Source organism: Manihot esculenta, chromosome 12 (assembly GCF_001659605.2).
Source record: "Manihot esculenta cultivar AM560-2 chromosome 12, M.esculenta_v8, whole genome shotgun sequence".
NCBI classification, from domain to species: Eukaryota; Viridiplantae; Streptophyta; class Magnoliopsida; order Malpighiales; family Euphorbiaceae; genus Manihot; species Manihot esculenta.
Window position 1 is genome coordinate 36,289,929 of NC_035172.2, and position 17,991 is coordinate 36,307,919.

At 32.7% G+C, this 17,991-nt stretch overlaps 4 protein-coding genes across 8 annotated transcripts; 1 reads left to right on the top strand and 3 right to left on the bottom strand.

Annotated features, from left to right (window-relative positions):
* Positions 1 to 1,519: 1,519 nt before the first annotated feature.
* On the bottom strand, positions 1,520 to 5,409 carry LOC110627672. Its single transcript, XM_043948510.1, has 6 exons — positions 5,374 to 5,409; positions 5,011 to 5,085; positions 3,714 to 3,985; positions 1,896 to 3,546; positions 1,676 to 1,808; positions 1,520 to 1,581 (listed from the first exon to the last, which is right to left on the bottom strand). Exons 1-6 carry the CDS (start codon positions 5,407 to 5,409, stop codon positions 1,520 to 1,522), a joined length of 2,229 nt encoding a protein of 742 aa, XP_043804445.1.
* LOC110628465 (proline-rich receptor-like protein kinase PERK1) lies at positions 5,400 to 9,707 on the top strand. 3 transcript variants are annotated; one of them, XM_021775121.2, is made up of 10 exons: positions 5,400 to 5,731; positions 5,815 to 6,123; positions 7,497 to 7,553; positions 7,661 to 7,977; positions 8,054 to 8,110; positions 8,210 to 8,280; positions 8,922 to 8,980; positions 9,064 to 9,198; positions 9,284 to 9,445; positions 9,571 to 9,707. In XM_021775121.2, the coding sequence occupies exons 4-9, from the start codon at positions 7,830 to 7,832 to the stop codon at positions 9,309 to 9,311; spliced, it is 498 nt and encodes a 165-aa protein (XP_021630813.1). In that variant the 5' UTR covers positions 5,400 to 5,731; positions 5,815 to 6,123; positions 7,497 to 7,553; positions 7,661 to 7,829; the 3' UTR covers positions 9,312 to 9,445; positions 9,571 to 9,707. The 3 variants fall into 3 exon arrangements, with proteins under 3 accessions (XP_021630813.1, XP_021630814.1, XP_021630815.1); XM_021775122.2 differs by lacking the exons at positions 7,497 to 7,553; positions 8,922 to 8,980; positions 9,064 to 9,198; positions 9,284 to 9,445; positions 9,571 to 9,707 and having other exon boundaries at positions 5,472 to 5,731; positions 8,210 to 8,379; XM_021775123.2 differs by lacking the exons at positions 7,497 to 7,553; positions 8,054 to 8,110; positions 8,210 to 8,280; ... (2 more) ...; positions 9,284 to 9,445; positions 9,571 to 9,707 and having other exon boundaries at positions 5,472 to 5,731; positions 7,661 to 8,031.
* On the bottom strand, positions 9,158 to 12,111 carry LOC110628464 (rhomboid-like protein 14, mitochondrial). 3 transcript variants are annotated; one of them, XR_002490056.2, is made up of 3 exons: positions 11,781 to 12,110; positions 9,715 to 10,676; positions 9,158 to 9,231 (listed from the first exon to the last, which is right to left on the bottom strand). XR_002490056.2 is itself a non-coding variant. In XM_021775120.2 (2 exons), the coding sequence occupies exons 1-2, from the start codon at positions 11,988 to 11,990 to the stop codon at positions 9,894 to 9,896; spliced, it is 993 nt and encodes a 330-aa protein (XP_021630812.1). In that variant the 5' UTR covers positions 11,991 to 12,111; the 3' UTR covers positions 9,712 to 9,893. The 3 variants fall into 3 exon arrangements, 1 of the variants encoding a protein (XP_021630812.1); XR_002490058.2 differs by having other exon boundaries at positions 9,715 to 11,119; positions 11,781 to 11,919; XM_021775120.2 differs by lacking the exon at positions 9,158 to 9,231 and having other exon boundaries at positions 9,712 to 10,676; positions 11,781 to 12,111.
* A 1,530-nt stretch (positions 12,112 to 13,641) lies between these two features.
* LOC110627701 (thioredoxin-like protein YLS8) lies at positions 13,642 to 15,810 on the bottom strand. Its single transcript, XM_021774049.1, has 2 exons — positions 15,591 to 15,810; positions 13,642 to 14,162 (listed from the first exon to the last, which is right to left on the bottom strand). The coding sequence occupies exons 1-2, from the start codon at positions 15,708 to 15,710 to the stop codon at positions 13,854 to 13,856; spliced, it is 429 nt and encodes a 142-aa protein (XP_021629741.1). The 5' UTR covers positions 15,711 to 15,810; the 3' UTR covers positions 13,642 to 13,853.
* Positions 15,811 to 17,991: the final 2,181 nt, after the last annotated feature.

Consider the following 17,991-nt stretch of genomic DNA (forward strand, 5'->3'; position numbering starts at 1 on the left):
TATGTTTGGTGCCTCATTTGCGTCCACCTGTGTAGGTTCGGACCCGAGGAACCGAGACCCCCGGTTGTGAGATAGTCGTTCAGAGTTCGTTATTAAAGCTTCAGTTACCAGGTGAGTGGAACAACTCCTTAAGCTTTAAAGTAAAGGAATAAATGAATGAATCATAAAGCATTGCCCATGCATCATTATGCTATGCAATATTAGGTTGTATGCATTAGAATTCACGAATATGTTGCATTGCATACTTTGTTGTTGATGTGGATGAATGTTGAATGATCCATTAGCCCTTGTATGTCATGATAGCCTATGTGAGTCCAGGTGTGCCTGCTACGGCTCTACGCCCCTGGCACTATGACTGACTATGAAAGTCCGGGTGTGCCTGCTACGGCTCTACGCCCCCGGCATGTATGAGTAAGAAAGATTGGGGCTAAATGGTGACAAGTTCATCCTTGTTGTGAAATGTTTGTGTTATGGCGCATACATGAAAACATGAATAAGAAAGAAAAAGTTAAATGATAATAACAATAATAAAATGAATAATAATATACCTAAAAATGGAGGAATTAAAACAAATGTTTTTAGTTTCTGCTCACTGGGCTCTAGTAGCTCACCCCACTCCCTTTATCCCCAAAGTTGCAGGTACAGGATAGATCAAGAAGTCGGCTAGAGTGAAGTCAAGCCTTGTATGTTGTAATAGATAGTAGTGGACATGAACATGATGTAATGAGTAATTATGACCATGTAATGTAATGAATGAGTAATGTATAGTTATGATATGTAAGGATGATGATGATTGAGGATTAGTATGTGCTTGACCCTATGTTTATGGTTATCCCCTTGGCACATGATCTATAGAAATGATTTTATGATGTATTTGATAGTCCAAGCTTATCGAATGATGAAATACCCCATTGGAGCATTTGATGAGGACTCCAGTGGTGGTTATGTTATTGATGTGCACATGTTCAGGTTAAGCTTGGAAAAAGAAAGAAAAAAAAGTTTACAGCTTTATGTATGTTGATCATGTATGGGATATTACAGGTTACAGGAGGTATGTTTGGCTTGCTACGGGTCCCGGCGGCCTTAAGCCGATCTGGATCCTAGCGCCGGTAACGGGTCGGATTTCCGGGTCGTTACAGCACAGTGTAATATTCATGGCAAAACTCTTCAATATTGCCCCTAACATATGCAATTGCTCTAGCAGCATGCTTGCATGGTAAACCACTTATATCCCACCATCCACAACTGCATGTCCTTTTAGCTAAACTAACAGCAAACCTACATGGACCCTCATGAACCTCATACTCTTCATTTCTACCAGGGAGCAACTTAAGAAACCTACTGGCAGTAATGATTTTATTCAATACTTTCTTTGTTCTTGGTGTAACTATCCCTTCCCATGTTTGAGCTTTAACAAATCTTCTATGCAACCTAACCATACATTTCTGCCTAATAGATTCAATAATATTGATAATAGGCAAACCTCTCAATTTCACTATCCATGCATTGAATGATTCAGTCATGTTGTTAGTGTAATTGTCACACTTAGCTTCAGGCCAGAATGCATGTCTAGTCCATTGACTGAATGGTATGTTGATCAACCAGTCATATGGCTTTTGATCTCGCTTGGGCTTCAAATTCTTCATGTGAAGCCAAAACTCATAAGAATGAGTACTCTTTGCAGCATTCCAAAAATCATCTCTGAGCATCAGTCCAGGGAACTCTTTCTTGAAATTCATGTATAAATGCCTGCAACAAACTCTATGAGATGCATTGGGAAATATATTTTTGACAGCATCAATGAGTCCCTACAACAAAAAAATAGTTAGTAACTTAAATTAATAGCATAGAGTTCAATATGCTAAATTAAAAAAAAATTGAATATTAATTCATACCTTTTGCCTATCTGACATAATAGTTAAAGGCCTAGCATCAGTTCCTCCACCAATGCAAGAATAAAGATTCTCTAGGAAAAATGTCCAGCTATCACCACATTCTGCTTCAACTATAGAAAATGCAAGAGGTAGCACACCTCTATTTCCATCCAGTATGACTGCAACTAGGAAAATCCCTCCATATGGACCCTTCAAGTGGCAACCATCTAATCCTATAAAGGGTCTACAACCATTCTCAAACCCAGACTTTATAGCATCAAACATAATCCATATTCTTTGAAAAACAAAAGGATCATCTTCATTAACCCTTGGAGCTGGCTGAATTTTTACAACTGTACCCGGGTTATATGTTTGCAAATAATGGACATATTTCTTAAGTTTTTGGAAACTTTCACAATGCATGCCCATATTCTCATCTCTAGCCTTGCACTTAGCTCTATATAATTGCCACACAGGAACTTCCACACCCCATTTTCCCATCAACTCATGCTGCATGAGTTCATAACTCATGTCAGGGTCTGCCCTCAGCTTTTCCCTAAGTTTTTCTACTATCCACTTGGTGTTTGAATTCGAATTTTCATTTCTTAATGGTCTTATGCATGTGTGCTCATCATGTAGAGTCTTAACCATGAAAGTGACTTGGTCAGACAAAACTGATGCATGAAACCTCCAGGGACATCCTGTACTGGAACACTTAGCTGTTAATCTAGTAGAGTCATTTTTAACTCTTGTAATATCATATCCCCCCTTAATAGCATAATCTCTCATTGCATTCCTCAAAGTTACAATGTCCTTAAAAACTTGGCCCTCTTTAAACAAAATATCTTCCCCTTCATTGTGTTGGTAGGGATGATCATACATGCCATGATAAGGATCAATATATTTTTTCTTTCTATTATTTGGATCATAAGACTCATTCTCACTATCTTCAACCTCTTTGTCATTGTCACTAGCATAACCTGATAACCCATCTGACTCCTCAGTACTAATCTCATTGTCAAATATAACTTCTTCAGGTAAATCATCTCCAACCTCACTTTCATTGAATGATACATCACTTTCAGAATCAATTTGTGGTGATTCATTGGCCCCTCCCCCTAACTGCCCACTTTCACTAACACTTTCCTGTCTTATCCCTCTACCTCTAGTAAAACTGCTTCTTCCTCCCTTTCCTCTTAATGGTACACTCCTGCCCCTACCTCTTGTGGACACATCCCTATTTAATGGGGGAGTTTTTCTACCTAAGGCATCATCAAGGTTAATATCCTCAACAGTATTACCACCCTCACCAAGGTTACTACCCTCACCAGTATCACTGCTCTCACCAATAATACAAACATCATCATCATCATCGTCATCATCAGACATCTCAGTGTTCAGAGGGACCCCCTTTACGTGTACAGTCAAAGGCAATTTATGACTACGTTTGTACAACTCAAAAGCCAACATTAAATCATCATCATTTTCTACACTCATCCCACTACCAGTAACAAACGAAACAAATGATGCAGCTATGTTAAACAACTTATAAACATCAGACAACAAGGATATGTACGAATACCTTGCAATAGGGACATTATATAAAGAATCGGTTTTGTTTTCATATGTCAACACCACAGTAAATCTCTCTTCCACAGCCATGTTTTCAGACCTGCACACATGAATCACACATTCTTTAATTAGTCAAAATCTCCTGAAAAAAAAATACACTAAAACTATCAGTAACAGTAAGTGGTACCCACATGTTTTACTATAATACAAATATTATGATCACACATCCAAAGAAAAAAAAAAATAAAAGAAAGCACAAAAAGTTACCTTTCCCCAGTTGTTTGACAGAAACCAACAAAATCGGGACCACAACTTCTCTTCGACAGAACCCAACTTCTCTTCGATAAAAACCAACAAAATCGGGACCACAACTTCTCTTCGACAGAACCCAACTTATCTTCGATAAAAACCAACAAAATCGGGACCACAACTTCTCTTCGACAGAACCCAACTTCTCTTCGATAAAAACCAACAAAATCGAGAAGAGAGGATTTAGGGAAGAAGAGGGAAGTTAGAGATTTGAGAAGAGAAGTTATCGACTTAGGAGAAGACAGAAAGTTAGGGATTTAGGAAGAGAGAGGTTATCGATTTGGGAAGAAAAGAGAAATTAGGGATTTCGGAACAGAGGTTTTCATTTTCGGGAGAAGAGAGAGAGAGGATAGGGATTTGAGAAGAGAAATTATCGATTTGGGGAAAAGTTACACTAAGGTTATTTTGGTCTTTTCATCTTATTTTTAACGGAAAAAAGAGTAATAGTGGATGGAAGGATTGATTTGTTAACGTTTTGATTATATAAGGACGTTTTAATAGGTTTCTGAAAATACAGGGACTGACTTGTTAATAATGGCAATACCCAGGGACTAAATCATAAATTACCCTTTATTTTATTATTTGAGTTCAATTTTATTCTCTAACAAGAATTGAATTAAAATTAGATGAAATTTTCAATTAATTATAATTTTTAATATTATTATATGTTTTTTAAGGTAAAAAATATAATTTAGCCTCCAACTTTTATATAAGAAGTTATTTGTTAACTTTTGAATATGATTTTTATAAAAATTTTATTATTTAACACTAAAATTTTATAAAACAAGAAAAGAAAAACAAATTGGACCATCGAACATCGGCCACCCGTAGGCGGAGAAGGCCAACGGTCGAAAACAAACTAATCAACCTGTCCTTTCGTTCTCTCGCGAAGTTTCTCTAGGTTAATGTTATATCAGGTCTAATTAGAATGAATTATGAATAACAATAATCTAATAATTTTTTATAGGAATTCGAGTTTCCGAATGTAAAGCTTCATGAAAATAATTAAATACAGTTATTTTAAGACAAAAAGAGAAACTCAGAACCGAAATCATGCTAAACTGATATTCCTCAGGAAAGCGAAACTACTTTTAACGAGAAAGTAAAAGTTAAAACAGTGCTGCGTGCCGCGTGCCGCGTGCCGCGTGCCGCGTGCCGCTGCTATTTATTGCGTGCTTGGCCGAAAATGATGTGAGTGAGACATATGAGGACAGAGGATGGGTAGCACCACCCCCACGCTTTAAAAGAAAAATACAAATTCTTCCTTTGTAATTATGAAGTTGAACGCGTTTTTCTTTTCTTCTGAGAACATGCCATTTGAGCCTTTTACCTTTTGTCAATAAGGACAAGTAATCATGGAAAAGCCGCAAAGGCGTGCACTTACTATATATATAACTTTACTAATTTTTCAAATAAAAAATTAATAAAATTTGAGATGGGACTTAAATATTGGCTTAATCTATCTATTAAATTTTAATACATTTCAAAAAATATTTATATGAGTTTTGGTATTTTAAAAATAAAATTTTAATTTTTTGATGGGTGCAAATATACCCTCATCAAAGTTCTATTAATATGAAAAATTCCAATTTCTTTAAAGCCCTCAACAGCATGTTACTACGGAGAGTGGCAATGAAAATCGAGATTCATCCATTATTATATAGAAAAAAGATATTTTTGTTATTGAAATTGTAATTTCTCTTATTAAATAAAAATTAATTTGTGTAAATGGTGCACATTAGTGGAAACCGTAAATTAATTAGTTTTTTTACATTTTAAAAATTAAATAATAATTTTCCCTAAAACCTACATTATTCTCTCTCTCTCAACCCAAACATATTCCTAGTCTGTAACTCTCGCCCTCTCTCTCAACCTAAATAAGCACCCATCTCTCTCTCGGCGGTGGCGGTGCAGCATAGCTGTCCGTCTGCAAATCTTGATGGCTTCCTCGTCTGGAAAGAGCGATTACAGCAGAGGTATTTTTTTATGTGAACTCTTAGGATTTGTTTTTGAAAAAAAAAAAAAAAAAACTAAAATATTTGTCCTATGATTTTGTCAGAACTAAATCCACCTGCGCTGAGGAAGTACAGTTACGAGGAACTATCAAAGGCAACTCAACATTTCTCCAACAATAATTGGCTGGGTTCAGGTGGTTTTGGTGATGTCTTTAGAGGATCACTTGACAGTGAATGCGTTGCTATCAAGAAACTTAAACACAAAAAGTATGGAGAACCAGAGGAGATCAAATGCCATAAACGAGTGAGTCAACCAATTCTCGTCAAGCTCATTGGCTATTGCCATGAAGGTGCAGATAAATTGCTTGTATTAGAGTATGTTCCCAACAAGACCTTGAGACATCATTTAGATGGTCAGTCTTTTTTTATTTATTTATTTCTTTTTTGCCCTGAGATTTTCATCATACATATGTAATTTCTGAGCTGAGTTTACATTTTTAACTCTAAAAGATGAAGTTTTGGATTGGCCAACAAGAAGGAATATTGCCATAAAATCTGCATATGGATTTAAAACACAGAGTTGCTTAAAGTTTAGAGCTTATATTCATCAATACTCGCAAAATAACTCGTGTATAAATGACTTTATGTACTTGAAAAAAATAATAATAAATTTGAGGATTCATGTAAATTTTTAATCTATGAAAAAGAAATCTTAACTGCATTTTATTTATTGTAGTTATGCAGATTCAAAATATGAAATACAAAAAATATCTGAAAAGTTTTTTGTTTATTCATTTGATGTTGTGCTTCTAGAATTGATTAGCCAAAAAAAAAAAAAAAACCGCATAGCAGAAGTAGTTAATTGAATATGAATTTAATTCATAATAGTGCAATTTTAATATAGTAGCAAATTATTAGTTGAATTTTTATAAAATTTAAATTAAAAAATACAATATATATTTTTTAGTTGAAGTGAAATGATCCACTAATAGAAATATAGTCTCTAAAATTTTATTTAAAATAAAATAATTTTTAAAATATATATTTTTATTTTAATAATGTCTTTTTTTAATTCTATTATTCAATTTTCATTTTTATATGCATATTTTAATTTAATAAAAATTTAAAATATATAAAAAAAATTATAGTATGAAATATATAATATTTTATTTTATTTACTATTATTAATATGAAATATAGTTTTTTTAACGAATTATTCAATAAATTAATATACATTATAAATTTATTTGTTATATGGACAAGCAAAATAAAAATATTGAATATTTCAAATAAAATGAATTAATATATCTAAATTTTTATAAAAATAATAAAAAAATAGCTTTTCATATTAAAATATATAATATTTTATTTTATTTAATATTATTAATATGAAATATAATTTTTTATATATTTAAAATATGTAATGGTAAATATAAAATTTACCATAGAATATTTTAATATATAATATTTATATGTGATATTTATATAGTGAAAATTTTATTTATAATAAATATTTATTTAATATTATATATAATCAATATAAAATAAATGTACTTTTAATATAAAATTTAAATTAAAAGATTATATATTTATTAATATAAAACTTTAAAGATTATATAATAATTTATTATTAACTTTTTCGTATTCAATTTAATTCTTTTGATTATTACTGTGATGAATTTAAAAAAATTTAATTTTATTATTTAAAATTTAAAATTTTTTATATAAATATAAAATAATGTAAGTATATATATGGTGTTCTTGTTAACAATGCCATGTGATGTAGATAATTGAAAATCTTTAAGGGGAACTACGCTTTCACAGGGAAGTATATCTCTTGGTGGTATGTATTTTTTCATTCATTTTTCTTTATAAGTGAATTATAAAAAATTTTAATATATAATTATAGTATATATAACGGTTTGATTATAACCGTTGTGTGTTTTGCAGTTGGTGCTTCTATTGATATACAAACTGCACTTGGCATTGAAAGCGTACAAATTACTGAGCCAAGACGCTTCACTTATGAAGAATTAGCAAATGCATAGTATTCAAGGGATCCCTTGAAGATAATGTTAAAATTGCAATTAAGAAGTTTAAGCATTCGGACAAAGAAATCATGATCAGCAGAAGCAATGAATTTAAGAAGAAGATTATGGAAATTAGTCGTTATCTTGTAGAGCTACTTGGATACTGCAGTGAAGGATCCAATCGATTACTTGTTTATGAGATTGTTTCCAACAACTCCTTGCAATTTCATTTACATGGTGAGTCTCTCTTGTTTTTATATGTACTCAATGTTATGAAAAAAAAAAGAAAAATTCATTCATTAATTGCATGCAGGAAAAGGAAAATTCAAGAACAATATCCGTTGGGTAATCAGAATGAAAATGGCCATAGGTATTGCAAAAGGAATAACATATTTACATTATTGATAATAATGTTTAAAGAATTGATTGCTTACTTTACTTTTACTTTTGTGGTATATATATATTTTAGGTCAGCCTAAGTTGATACATGGAAATATGAAATTGAATAACATTCTTCTCCAGGAAAACTTTGAACCAAAGGTAGATGTCATTTTTTGTAATTTTATATTGTAATAATAACTACGAAGAGAATTATAACGGTATATCTACCTTAAAGCTAAATGTTTGTACCTTTAGATTTGAAATACAGTCTTTGAATTAGAGATTATATATATATTTAAAAGAAAAATTAATTCATAATAGAAAATTAATAATTTAATACAACTAATTTACTATAATGAATATATTAAATTTAAATGAATTATATTAATCATGATGGATAATGAGAATTAGAATGAAGCTTTTATAAATATAAGAGTAAAAAAATTCTATATGTGTATATGTATAAGCCTATGTTTCTATACATGATAATATTAATTTATTTTTCTATGTAGCTTTAGTTTTATAACATCTCACTTTTTTTTATATTTCTTTTCTAAGTTGATATATATAAATATATATTTCTTAGTAGAACTATATATATATATATATTTAAAAACAATTTTATACTATGTAATTTGAATTTACCGGCAATTATATGTTAATTTCACAATTTTATATTAGTAATTTATAAATAATGACGAAATAAATTTGAAATATGAAATTAGTTGAATTAAGACTCGGTTTTGTCCTCTGCTTTTATATATTTTACATGACATTATGTATCAAAATTTTAATTTCAGATTTCAGATTATTATTATCATCGTTTTCCGTCTGTCTATAATGCAAACAGAAATTTGGGGTAAGATATATTTTCTTTTTCTTATTTATTTATTTTATATTAGGAGAAGTTCTCGTCCTATTAATTTATTCTAATGCATGCAGCTATGTAGCTCCTGAGTATATGAATGATGGAGAGATTACTACTAAATTTGATGTCTTTTCCTTTGGGATCATACTTCTGCAATTGATTACTCTGTTGAAAACAAAGATGGCATTAGCAATAACTTGTCTATATGGGTACGCATTCAAATCTCTCAGTTCACTGCACATTCAATGTTTCTGATAACATAGTCACTAGTATTTTTTGTTTTTTAAATTGTAGGCTGCGCCTCAACTCAAAAGAGCTGTAGAAGCAGAAAATCATGATCTTACTGTAGATCCCAGATTGCAAAACCAATACAATAAAAGAGAAATGAGGAGAGTGATGTATTGTGCCGCATCATGTGTGTACAAGCTTGCAGATTATCGCCCACAAATGAGCCAGGTACGTAAATCTAAAGAGAATTTTAATAATACAATACAACAATTGCATGGTAGATCCCATATAACTTCCACTATAATTAAACATAAATCCTATGAATGATTATAACTTGGTTCTATTTGACGCAGATAGTTGGAGTCCTACAAGGAAACGTCACGGTGGAAAGCATATGGTCAAGCAATGACAATGTTAGGTTGTGGTTCAGAAAAAAAAAACGAAGATTAGAAGTTTGTGGTTCAAACAAATACCTAACAAATTAACATACCATATGAAAGAAAATAATAATTACAAAATTTGATATTAGAGTAGAAAGCAAGCCATGCCTATGATCACCAATTTGCTATCGAACGAACTATGAAATTAACACGACGAAATGAGAAACATGCCATTGCCAGCATCAGCTATAAGATGATACCCAATATATTCAAAATAATTGAGGAGAACAGAACAATCATCGACCAAACCTTTCAATCCTCCTTCGACGTATTTCTGCCAATGTTAGGTTGTCATACTGATGTTGAGATTGGCTGGATGAAAATCCACTGTGGCCTCGACTTGTCCCGCACATCTCACATACACTTAACCAAACAGAATTATCAAAAGTACATGCTTGACACCTCCATACCCCTGATACCGTCCTTCCTGCCTGACTCCCTCCCACAGTTCCCCTACCAGAAATCCGTGGCCGCCTTAGTCTAAGTAAGCCTTTCATAAACTTCAAAGGCCAGCTCAATATGCCTGTAAGATTTCTTACGACTGAAGTCAATGGGTCTAGACCTGAAAATGATCCTTTCAACTTCAAATAGAGAATTCCGGCAAGTATTCCACCGAGGTGGCCCAGAAATGAGACCCCAGGAACAAAAATTTGAATAAGAACCAATTCAGCCCATGCAGCATAGCGCGCTGGTACCACCAGTCCATGCACATATGTATAGTTTTCAGACTGAGAATTAAGGACGACTTTCATTGCAAAGAGAACACCAGAGAACCCAACAGCATACTCAGAATAGAAAGGCTTTTCATAGTCAAAGAACAAGAGAAGGGACTTTGCTAGTAGCAGCGTGATGCCCTGGGACATAGTAAGCAGTGCAGCAACCATAGATGCAAATTCAGAACTTCCCATTGAAGTTTCCAACTGGATACCCTTCCACAAAAGAGACAGCATGTTGTACACCAGATGAGGCTCCCCAACGTGGTAGAATGGTGAGAGGAAGAAACGTTTCATGTCCCTATACTGTTTCATTCAAAGGCAAAGGTTGAATAAAAAGGTGAATATTTACGTACAAAATAGGCCTACTGATCCAAATATCTTGAACTTTGCAGACATTTCAATACAATCCCATGCTTTAGTTTTATCAATTTGTTCTGTGAGATTTTAAATCAGTGACAATTGGGGGTGGATGCAATTGATAATGTGGTGATGACAACACTTGCTGAGGTGGAGGGAAAATTTATGGTAGGCAGTCTTCTTTAAGTAAAAAGGCCAAAAGAAAAGAACATTTAAACCATCTCCGTAAACAAACTACTGCTGTTTTTCAGAGTCCACTCTTTCCTTCTGCATTTTGTCACTTCTTCTTTTTCATCCAAACACTATCCATCCTACTCCATCAAGCCTAGCAATACTATCCATGTACTTCCAAAGCAGATACCAGCTGCCACGACCCACATCAATGTTTTCTGCAATAAGCGTGGCCTTTCTGAAGTTGAAGCAGAAAATGGGCAAGGATGCGAAAGAGGATATAGTTTTGACAGACATTGTTTAAAATGCAGCGTTTTGGCTATTTTAGGGAACTAGCCCGACTAGGTGCCCAAATTCAAGAAGAATTTCCAATTCAAATTTCCCCTGCTTCTCACAAGCCATGTTACCAAAACATCACCAATTGCATATACCTTAGAATGGTAGATACAACAATCAAAGGTTCATGAAGCAACGAATTTAAATGAAATGGTCATAATGTTCAGTTTATTCAAGATGGCCTGAAAAATTCGTTAATGACTTTCTAACACTAATCATAAAATGGCAAGACAGGAGATCAAAACAAACTACGAAAAATTCAATAACCAATTTAGGCTACTAGAACATACACCCTGTCCTTTATCAAACAGTGGTGACCAGCAATCCTTGGACAACAATAAAGTAGAGTAGCAATCATAAAGCACATAGTCAAGCTGAATTATAAGCTAATTCCAACAAGAGCAAGGGATTTTTTTTTTTCAACCTTTTCTGTTAATCAATCAAAGAAATTAGTAAGTTGTGAGCTTTAATATTATGAATACCATATAAAAGGAGGAAATTCAAACAGAAATGAAGAAACTGGAAGAGGATGTCAATCCATACCTTGAGAATGAGATAGGGATTGAACCAGACCTCATGAATAGAAGGGAGGATAGGATGGAGAAAAGCAGGCCTCAAATAGATGAGAGTGTTGGCTGCAAGAAGCCCTGCCGTGACAGGTGGTTTCCATGGCAGCCTATAGTACTCGGCCACCGTTTGAAATGCCAACAACGGCAACAGTCCCCTTGAAAACCTGCCACCGCTTCTCTCCATCGCCGATAATTGCCAATCTCTTCCTCGATTTGCTCGATTGTATGAATCGATTTCCCAAGGCCTCGCATCTCACTTTAAATGCATGAATTGAAAGTCGGTTTCTTGCAGCGAGGGTATTCTAGAACTTTGCTTCCTTCTCATGGCTGGGCACGGATCTTCCGCAGTCAACTTCATTTTATTGCTGTGAGTCCACTCTTTTTTTTATTGAATTTTTTATATAATTAATTTCTATAAAACTCGAATAGATGACTTTAGAGAATTAAGGCTTTAAAAAATATTTAATCCTTACTTTGTTTTAATTTTAATTTAATGACTACTCGTAGTATAATGATAATATTAATTTATATTTTTTATCATATATACTAATTTTTAATCCCATATTTTGCAAAATTATTATTTTTTCTTTATCTCAACATAACAAAAAGGTTTGTGTTCTTTACTTAAAAGAAAAATAAGAGCAAATTATCAAAACCCTTTATATAAAATTTGAAAAGTAAAACCTTTTATGTTTAATAGTGCTTAAATTTAAAATATACACTTCAAGAATATTATATTCAGTTTTTAATTAAATTTTACAAAAATAAAGTCAACATTTTTGGTTCGAAGTTTTTTTTCATGATCTTTAATCTAGTACTTCCATAATTAATCTCTAAATGATTAGTTTAATGATAATACTGATTTTTTTTTTCTCAATTTAATTGTAATGCAATGATTTAAATTCTTAGCCTTGAAGTATGAGCAAATACTTGAGCATTAGGTTACTTGGTTAAGGGCACATTGCCTTTGATTTCATTTTTCACAATATCCCATGAAAATTGACCAAGCATTGCACAAATAATTATTTCAAAGTATTAGCTATGTGTCAATCACTAATGAACATATAATCATATGTGTTCCAATTCCAAAGAGAAGAAACAATATCAGCCATCCAATCAATCAGATCAATCTCAAATTGGTTACACTGAAAATCACCAAACTCAAACCATCCACAGATTGCCCAAAATGCAACTAAACCAAATATTTGATAAAGCTTCAGGCAGCCACAAAGCATGCAAGCCAAAGCGCAAGAACTTACATATATCACATAAGTACTGGATTCCTATCAGCTGGAGCACTTCCTGCCTCAAACAAAAGGTGTGGGATCTAGAGCTACTTCAGAGGATTCAACAAATACTGCAGAGCAAAAAGATATAGATGACAAACAAGAGAGAACCATAGGGATCCATTAGGTGGGGAACTCCAATGGTGACTGCACCCATTGCAACAAATATATGAAGAGCCCAAGCTGTTGGATTTGGAAGATTGTATGAACATGTAGGTGGTGATTTGGCATCAGAGCCTACTGAAGGAACCAAGCATTTTTATTATATATCTAGATCCTGTGGCCCTAGGAATCTGCTCGGTCTAGTTCACAAAGGTGAAAGAGAAAAAAAATAGCAGATATATGACCATTACAATGCATTCCCACCTCACACATAACATTTCCATGGCCAAGAATGTCGCCTCTTCTTTGTGCCAGCTCGTCCTTAGAGCTGAAATACATGTGTTCTTATGCAGCACACTGGATCTACTTCAAAGAATATTTTAAGCTAACACCAACAACCCTTTTTCCTATAGAATTACCTAATTGTAAATAAATAAAGAAAGAAAAGGCAGAGAAAATTCTATGGTTTCAACTCAAAATAAACATCAGATACATTGTCCATGCAAAAGGTGAAAAAAAGGAACTATACCATCATAACAAACTCCTAGTTAGTTAACCAGGAGATTACAATCTATTAATTTTTGAAGCTAGGTTTTATGCATACATATTGTTTTCATAACAATTTCTTACATAGTCCAATGAACAATTTTCTTACACACTTAGTAGCGGTACTTGGTGGAGTAATCTTTTGGGGCAATAACCAAACCACGACCCTTCCTTGCACCACGGTATACAGTCTCAATAATGTCAATGAACTCCTGCTTGTCCTTGAGAGCCCAATTGATTTTGTTGTTATTTCCAGTTCCAAGATCTATCATAATGTGTTTGTTTCTGAAGAAGAACATAACAGTGGATGGATCATATAGCTCATACATTGTGTTGAAATCAGGCACCTCCGTTATGTCCACAAGGTACATGACTGCAAAGTTCTTTATCGTCTCAGCAACTGATGCAAGCACTTCATCCATCTAAAGAAGACCAATAAAACCAAATTGAGAGTTAACACTACTAGATATATTAGAGCCCATTCTTGGGCCCCTTGCCTATAACCTTTGAAAATTCAGGTTGAGTTGGTCTTCCAAACAATTTTTAAATGGAAAAGCTCACTTTATAATCAAGAAAAACTACCTAACAATAGAAATTCATCAGATAACATCATGCATTTATAGACTAAAAGAATATAGTATCAATAGCCAGGACACAGATATATTTTCACCAAACAGAAACTGCTCCACGAAAAATGACCTTTCATGTAAAAGCATAATCTTGCAATTTCAATTGACTCAACTCTATTGAAGATAAAACTTCTCAGCTTCACAATGTACAGTATTTGGTAAGACGTCTACTGAATATATAGCACAATGCAGTCAAATTAAACAGCTAAACCCATTTAACAGCTGAAAGGAGAAGAAAACATCAACCAAAAAAAAAAAAAAAAGGATGCAACACAAAAAGCACTACAAGTCTACAATCCATTGACTGCAAATGAGTGAGGTTTTGTAATCTGAATATCTGCTGGTTTGGTGCTTTGCTGGAATGAAAAATGTGCTGTTAATACTTATGATCTTGTTTGCTGGGAGTGCCTCTACAATTTTACTTGAAGAGTGGAGTGTGGAATGGAATTGATCTTGTGCTGCAGAAAATTGCTACTGAAAGAAAAAATTTGCTGTTGCAGATTGTTCTTCGGGTGTTGGTACATTACTCCCATGGTTGGGGAGTATGGAATGGAATTGCTATTATGGTGCAGGAAATTGCTGCCAAAAATGGATATTGTCACAGATTGATCTGCTGTGGTGTTTGGATGTTGGTTTTTACTGCTGTGGTTTGTATTTGTGGAGAATATGTTGGTTTTAGCCTCTGATTTGTGTAGGCAGTGAGCTGGTGCTGAGCACTGTTAATACTAAATGGGGTGGTTTCTTTGCACTGTTTTGTTTTGATGTATGCTGTACAGTTTCAATTATGGTAATAAAATATTATTGACAAAAAAAAATTACTCCAAGAAATAGTTGAAAAGCAAATATTTTCCATAACTATTAAGCCGTAACCCTTAATTCCAAACAATCCGTAATTATCCTCATATAAGCTATAATTGAGGGGGGCAAAAACAACAGAAACAAGGGGGGAAATAATATTTAATACTACGCCCAAAAAGTCCCTCTCAATTATAGATGAATAAAGCCAACACAACAATTAGGCATTTACTAAGTAAAACAAATGCAAGAAAGTCCAATTCCAAGCCAAAAGAAAAATTCTGAGGATCGGTTCTTGAGACCCAAAAAAAATTGAATTTCCGGTAATAAGCTACGAGAAGCATAGTAGAGAAGCCAACCAAAGCATAATAGAGATCAATTTTGAAATACCTAAGAGAAAGGATGAAAGAAAGATTTGAGTTTTACCTGCATGCAGGTCTCATCCCAGTCGTGGCCGAAGCGGATAACGACGAGGCGTTCTTCCTCCGCTAAGATTGCCTGATCTACGGCCCATCCTGAATGCAAATGAGGAAGCAGGTACGACATATGGCTCTCTAGTCTCTACCTTGTCGTTGAATCCCTAGAATTCAATTCTTCACTACGATTACTTGATCCTACAGTTTAAGTGCGGTAACGATAATTATTTTAATCAATAGAAATGTGAAATTAAACGTCTTTTAAATTATTTTAATAATATAATTTCTACATTAATTTAATATATTTCAAAATATTTTTATAGACAAGGATAAATATTTTAAATCATATTAACATAATTGATTTATGTTAAATCAAATGGCGTTTCAATATTTAATTTAACTAAATTAAACATTGAAAATTAATTTTAAACGATTTATGTAAATTACTAAATTTATTTTATTATGGCATATTTAAATTATAAAATATCATTATCTTTTTAAATTAAATAACATTATATCTAAATACTATACTTTCTTTTTTTTAATTATCCTATTAATTCAAATAATCCAAATACTTTCACATTTATATTCTAAACTTTTAAATTTATAAAATTAAACCAAATTTTTAAGATTTATCTTAATTTTAATTAAGAATAAAAATTAATTTTGATTAAAATATAAAATTCTCACCTATTATTTAGGTGTTTTTTATTATTTTTTAATTAATTATATTTTTATTTATTAAATAAAATAATCTAAAATATTTTATAAATTCACATTCATATTTCAAATTTTTTTAATTTATTAGAATTTTTTTCTCAAATTTATGTTTATATTACATTCTTTTTTATCTTAACGAGAGAAATATCCTTAAATATAATTATTAAAACACCCAAAACAGTTATATCCTTAATCAAGATATCGGTACGAAGAACAAGATTATATATTTTCTTTGCAGATTTGACTCTAAAAAGATATAGAATCTAAACGAATAGAGTAATAATAGAGTAATAATGAAAAAAGAAATTACAAATAAAGGAGGCTCGTTTAGAGAAGAAAATATTTATTTATTTATTTATAACGGTCTTCTACTCTAAACTAGCATTCCTCACCTATTTTTTTTAGGGAAAATTACTTTTTAATCCCTGAGATTTAACGTAATTAACACTTTTGTCCCTCTATTTTGGCGACCCAACACTTGAGTCCCTCACTTTCTCTTCCGTCCAAATTCGTAGTCTTTCCGTCCATTTAAACCGTTTGGTCAAAGAGTCAAAAGTGAGATGTGATGATTTTTTCTAAAAATGCCCTTCTTTCAACGTGAAATTCCAGAAGAAGAAGAAGAAGAAGAAGAAGAAGAAGAAGAAGAAGAAGAAGAAAGAAGAAGAAGAAGAAGAAGAACAAAAAGCTGTAGAAAGAGTAGGAAGAAGAAGAAGAAGAAGAAGAAGAAGAAGAAGAAAGAAGAAGAAGAAGAAGAAAAAGTTGCAGAAATGGTAGGAAGAAGAAGAAGAAGAAGAAGAAGAAGAAGAAGAAGAAGAAGAAGAAGAAAAAGTTGCAGAAATGGTAGGAAGAAGAAGAAGAAGAAGAAGAAGAAGAAGAAGAAGAAGAAGAAGAAGAAGAGAGTTAATTTTGTCAATTCACGTGTCCCAAACGGCTATTTTTGACGGAAGGACTACGAATTTGGACAGAAAGGAAAGTGAGGGACTTAAGTGTTGGGTCGCCAAAATAGAGGGACAGAAGTGTTAATTACGTTAAACCTCAGGGACTACAAAGTAATTTTTCCTTTTTTTTATTATTCATTTAGGTTCTATTCTATTCTCTTCATTGCAGTGTGAAAAAAGCAATCAATTAATTTGGCTTTTTTCTTCTTTACTAGTGCCTTAACTAAGAATGCACCGCTCATGTTTTTGAGTCCTAATAATTGAATCCCAACTGTTCAATATTAAAAGATTGAGATATTGAGGAGTATGGGATAATCACCCAGCACATGTGAGCCAAAATACATGTATAAAGGTATATGTGATAACTGTATATTCTGTTATAGAGGATTGTAGTGTATTCTAGATTATTCTTCCACCTGTATATATAAGGGAAGGCATTATACAGATTTAATATGAAAAACACAATTCTCTCTCCCTGTTTATTATTTATTGCATTATGGTATCAGAGCATTAATCTTGTGGCCTAATTCATTCTTTCTTCATTATAACGACCCAAATACTACTGTAATCCTATTGAAATCACGGCTGCCCTCAATAATAATATTGCTATCAACAGCAATATTGCTACAGATTCTTATACACTGCTCAACTCTGATCACCCAGGAGTCTCGGTTGTTAGTGCCCATTAACAAGGCTAATTATTTTTCTTGGAGCAGATTAGTGATAATAGCTCTTCGGGCCAAGAGTAAACTC

What these genes read in the sequence shown, in the direction of transcription:
- LOC110627672 (XM_043948510.1), bottom strand. Translation starts at nt 5,409, where the DNA reads ATGGATGAATCTCGATTTTCATTGCCACTCTCCGTA. An exon ending in TGTCAAACAACTGGGGAAAG is followed by an intron (nt 3,547 to 3,713) that starts GTAACTTTTTGT and finishes TCATGTGTGCAG; the next exon opens with GTCTGAAAACATGGCTGTGG. An exon ending in TTATGTCAGATAGGCAAAAG is followed by an intron (nt 1,809 to 1,895) that starts GTATGAATTAAT and finishes TTTTTGTTGTAG; the next exon opens with GGACTCATTGATGCTGTCAA.
- LOC110628465 (XM_021775121.2), top strand. Translation starts at nt 7,830, where the DNA reads ATGATCAGCAGAAGCAATGAATTTAAGAAGAAGATTATGGAAATTAGT. An exon ending in AGGAAAACTTTGAACCAAAG is followed by an intron (nt 8,281 to 8,921) that starts GTAGATGTCATT and finishes TTTTAATTTCAG; the next exon opens with ATTTCAGATTATTATTATCA. An exon ending in GCAATAACTTGTCTATATGG is followed by an intron (nt 9,199 to 9,283) that starts GTACGCATTCAA and finishes TTTAAATTGTAG; the next exon opens with GCTGCGCCTCAACTCAAAAG.
- LOC110628464 (XM_021775120.2), bottom strand. Translation starts at nt 11,990, where the DNA reads ATGGAGAGAAGCGGTGGCAGGTTTTCAAGGGGACTGTTGCCGTTGTTG. An exon ending in ATCCCTATCTCATTCTCAAG is followed by an intron (nt 10,677 to 11,780) that starts GTATGGATTGAC and finishes TGAATGAAACAG; the next exon opens with TATAGGGACATGAAACGTTT.
- LOC110627701 (XM_021774049.1), bottom strand. Translation starts at nt 15,710, where the DNA reads ATGTCGTACCTGCTTCCTCATTTGCATTCAGGATGGGCCGTAGATCAG. An exon ending in GGGATGAGACCTGCATGCAG is followed by an intron (nt 14,163 to 15,590) that starts GTAAAACTCAAA and finishes GGTCTTCTTTAG; the next exon opens with ATGGATGAAGTGCTTGCATC.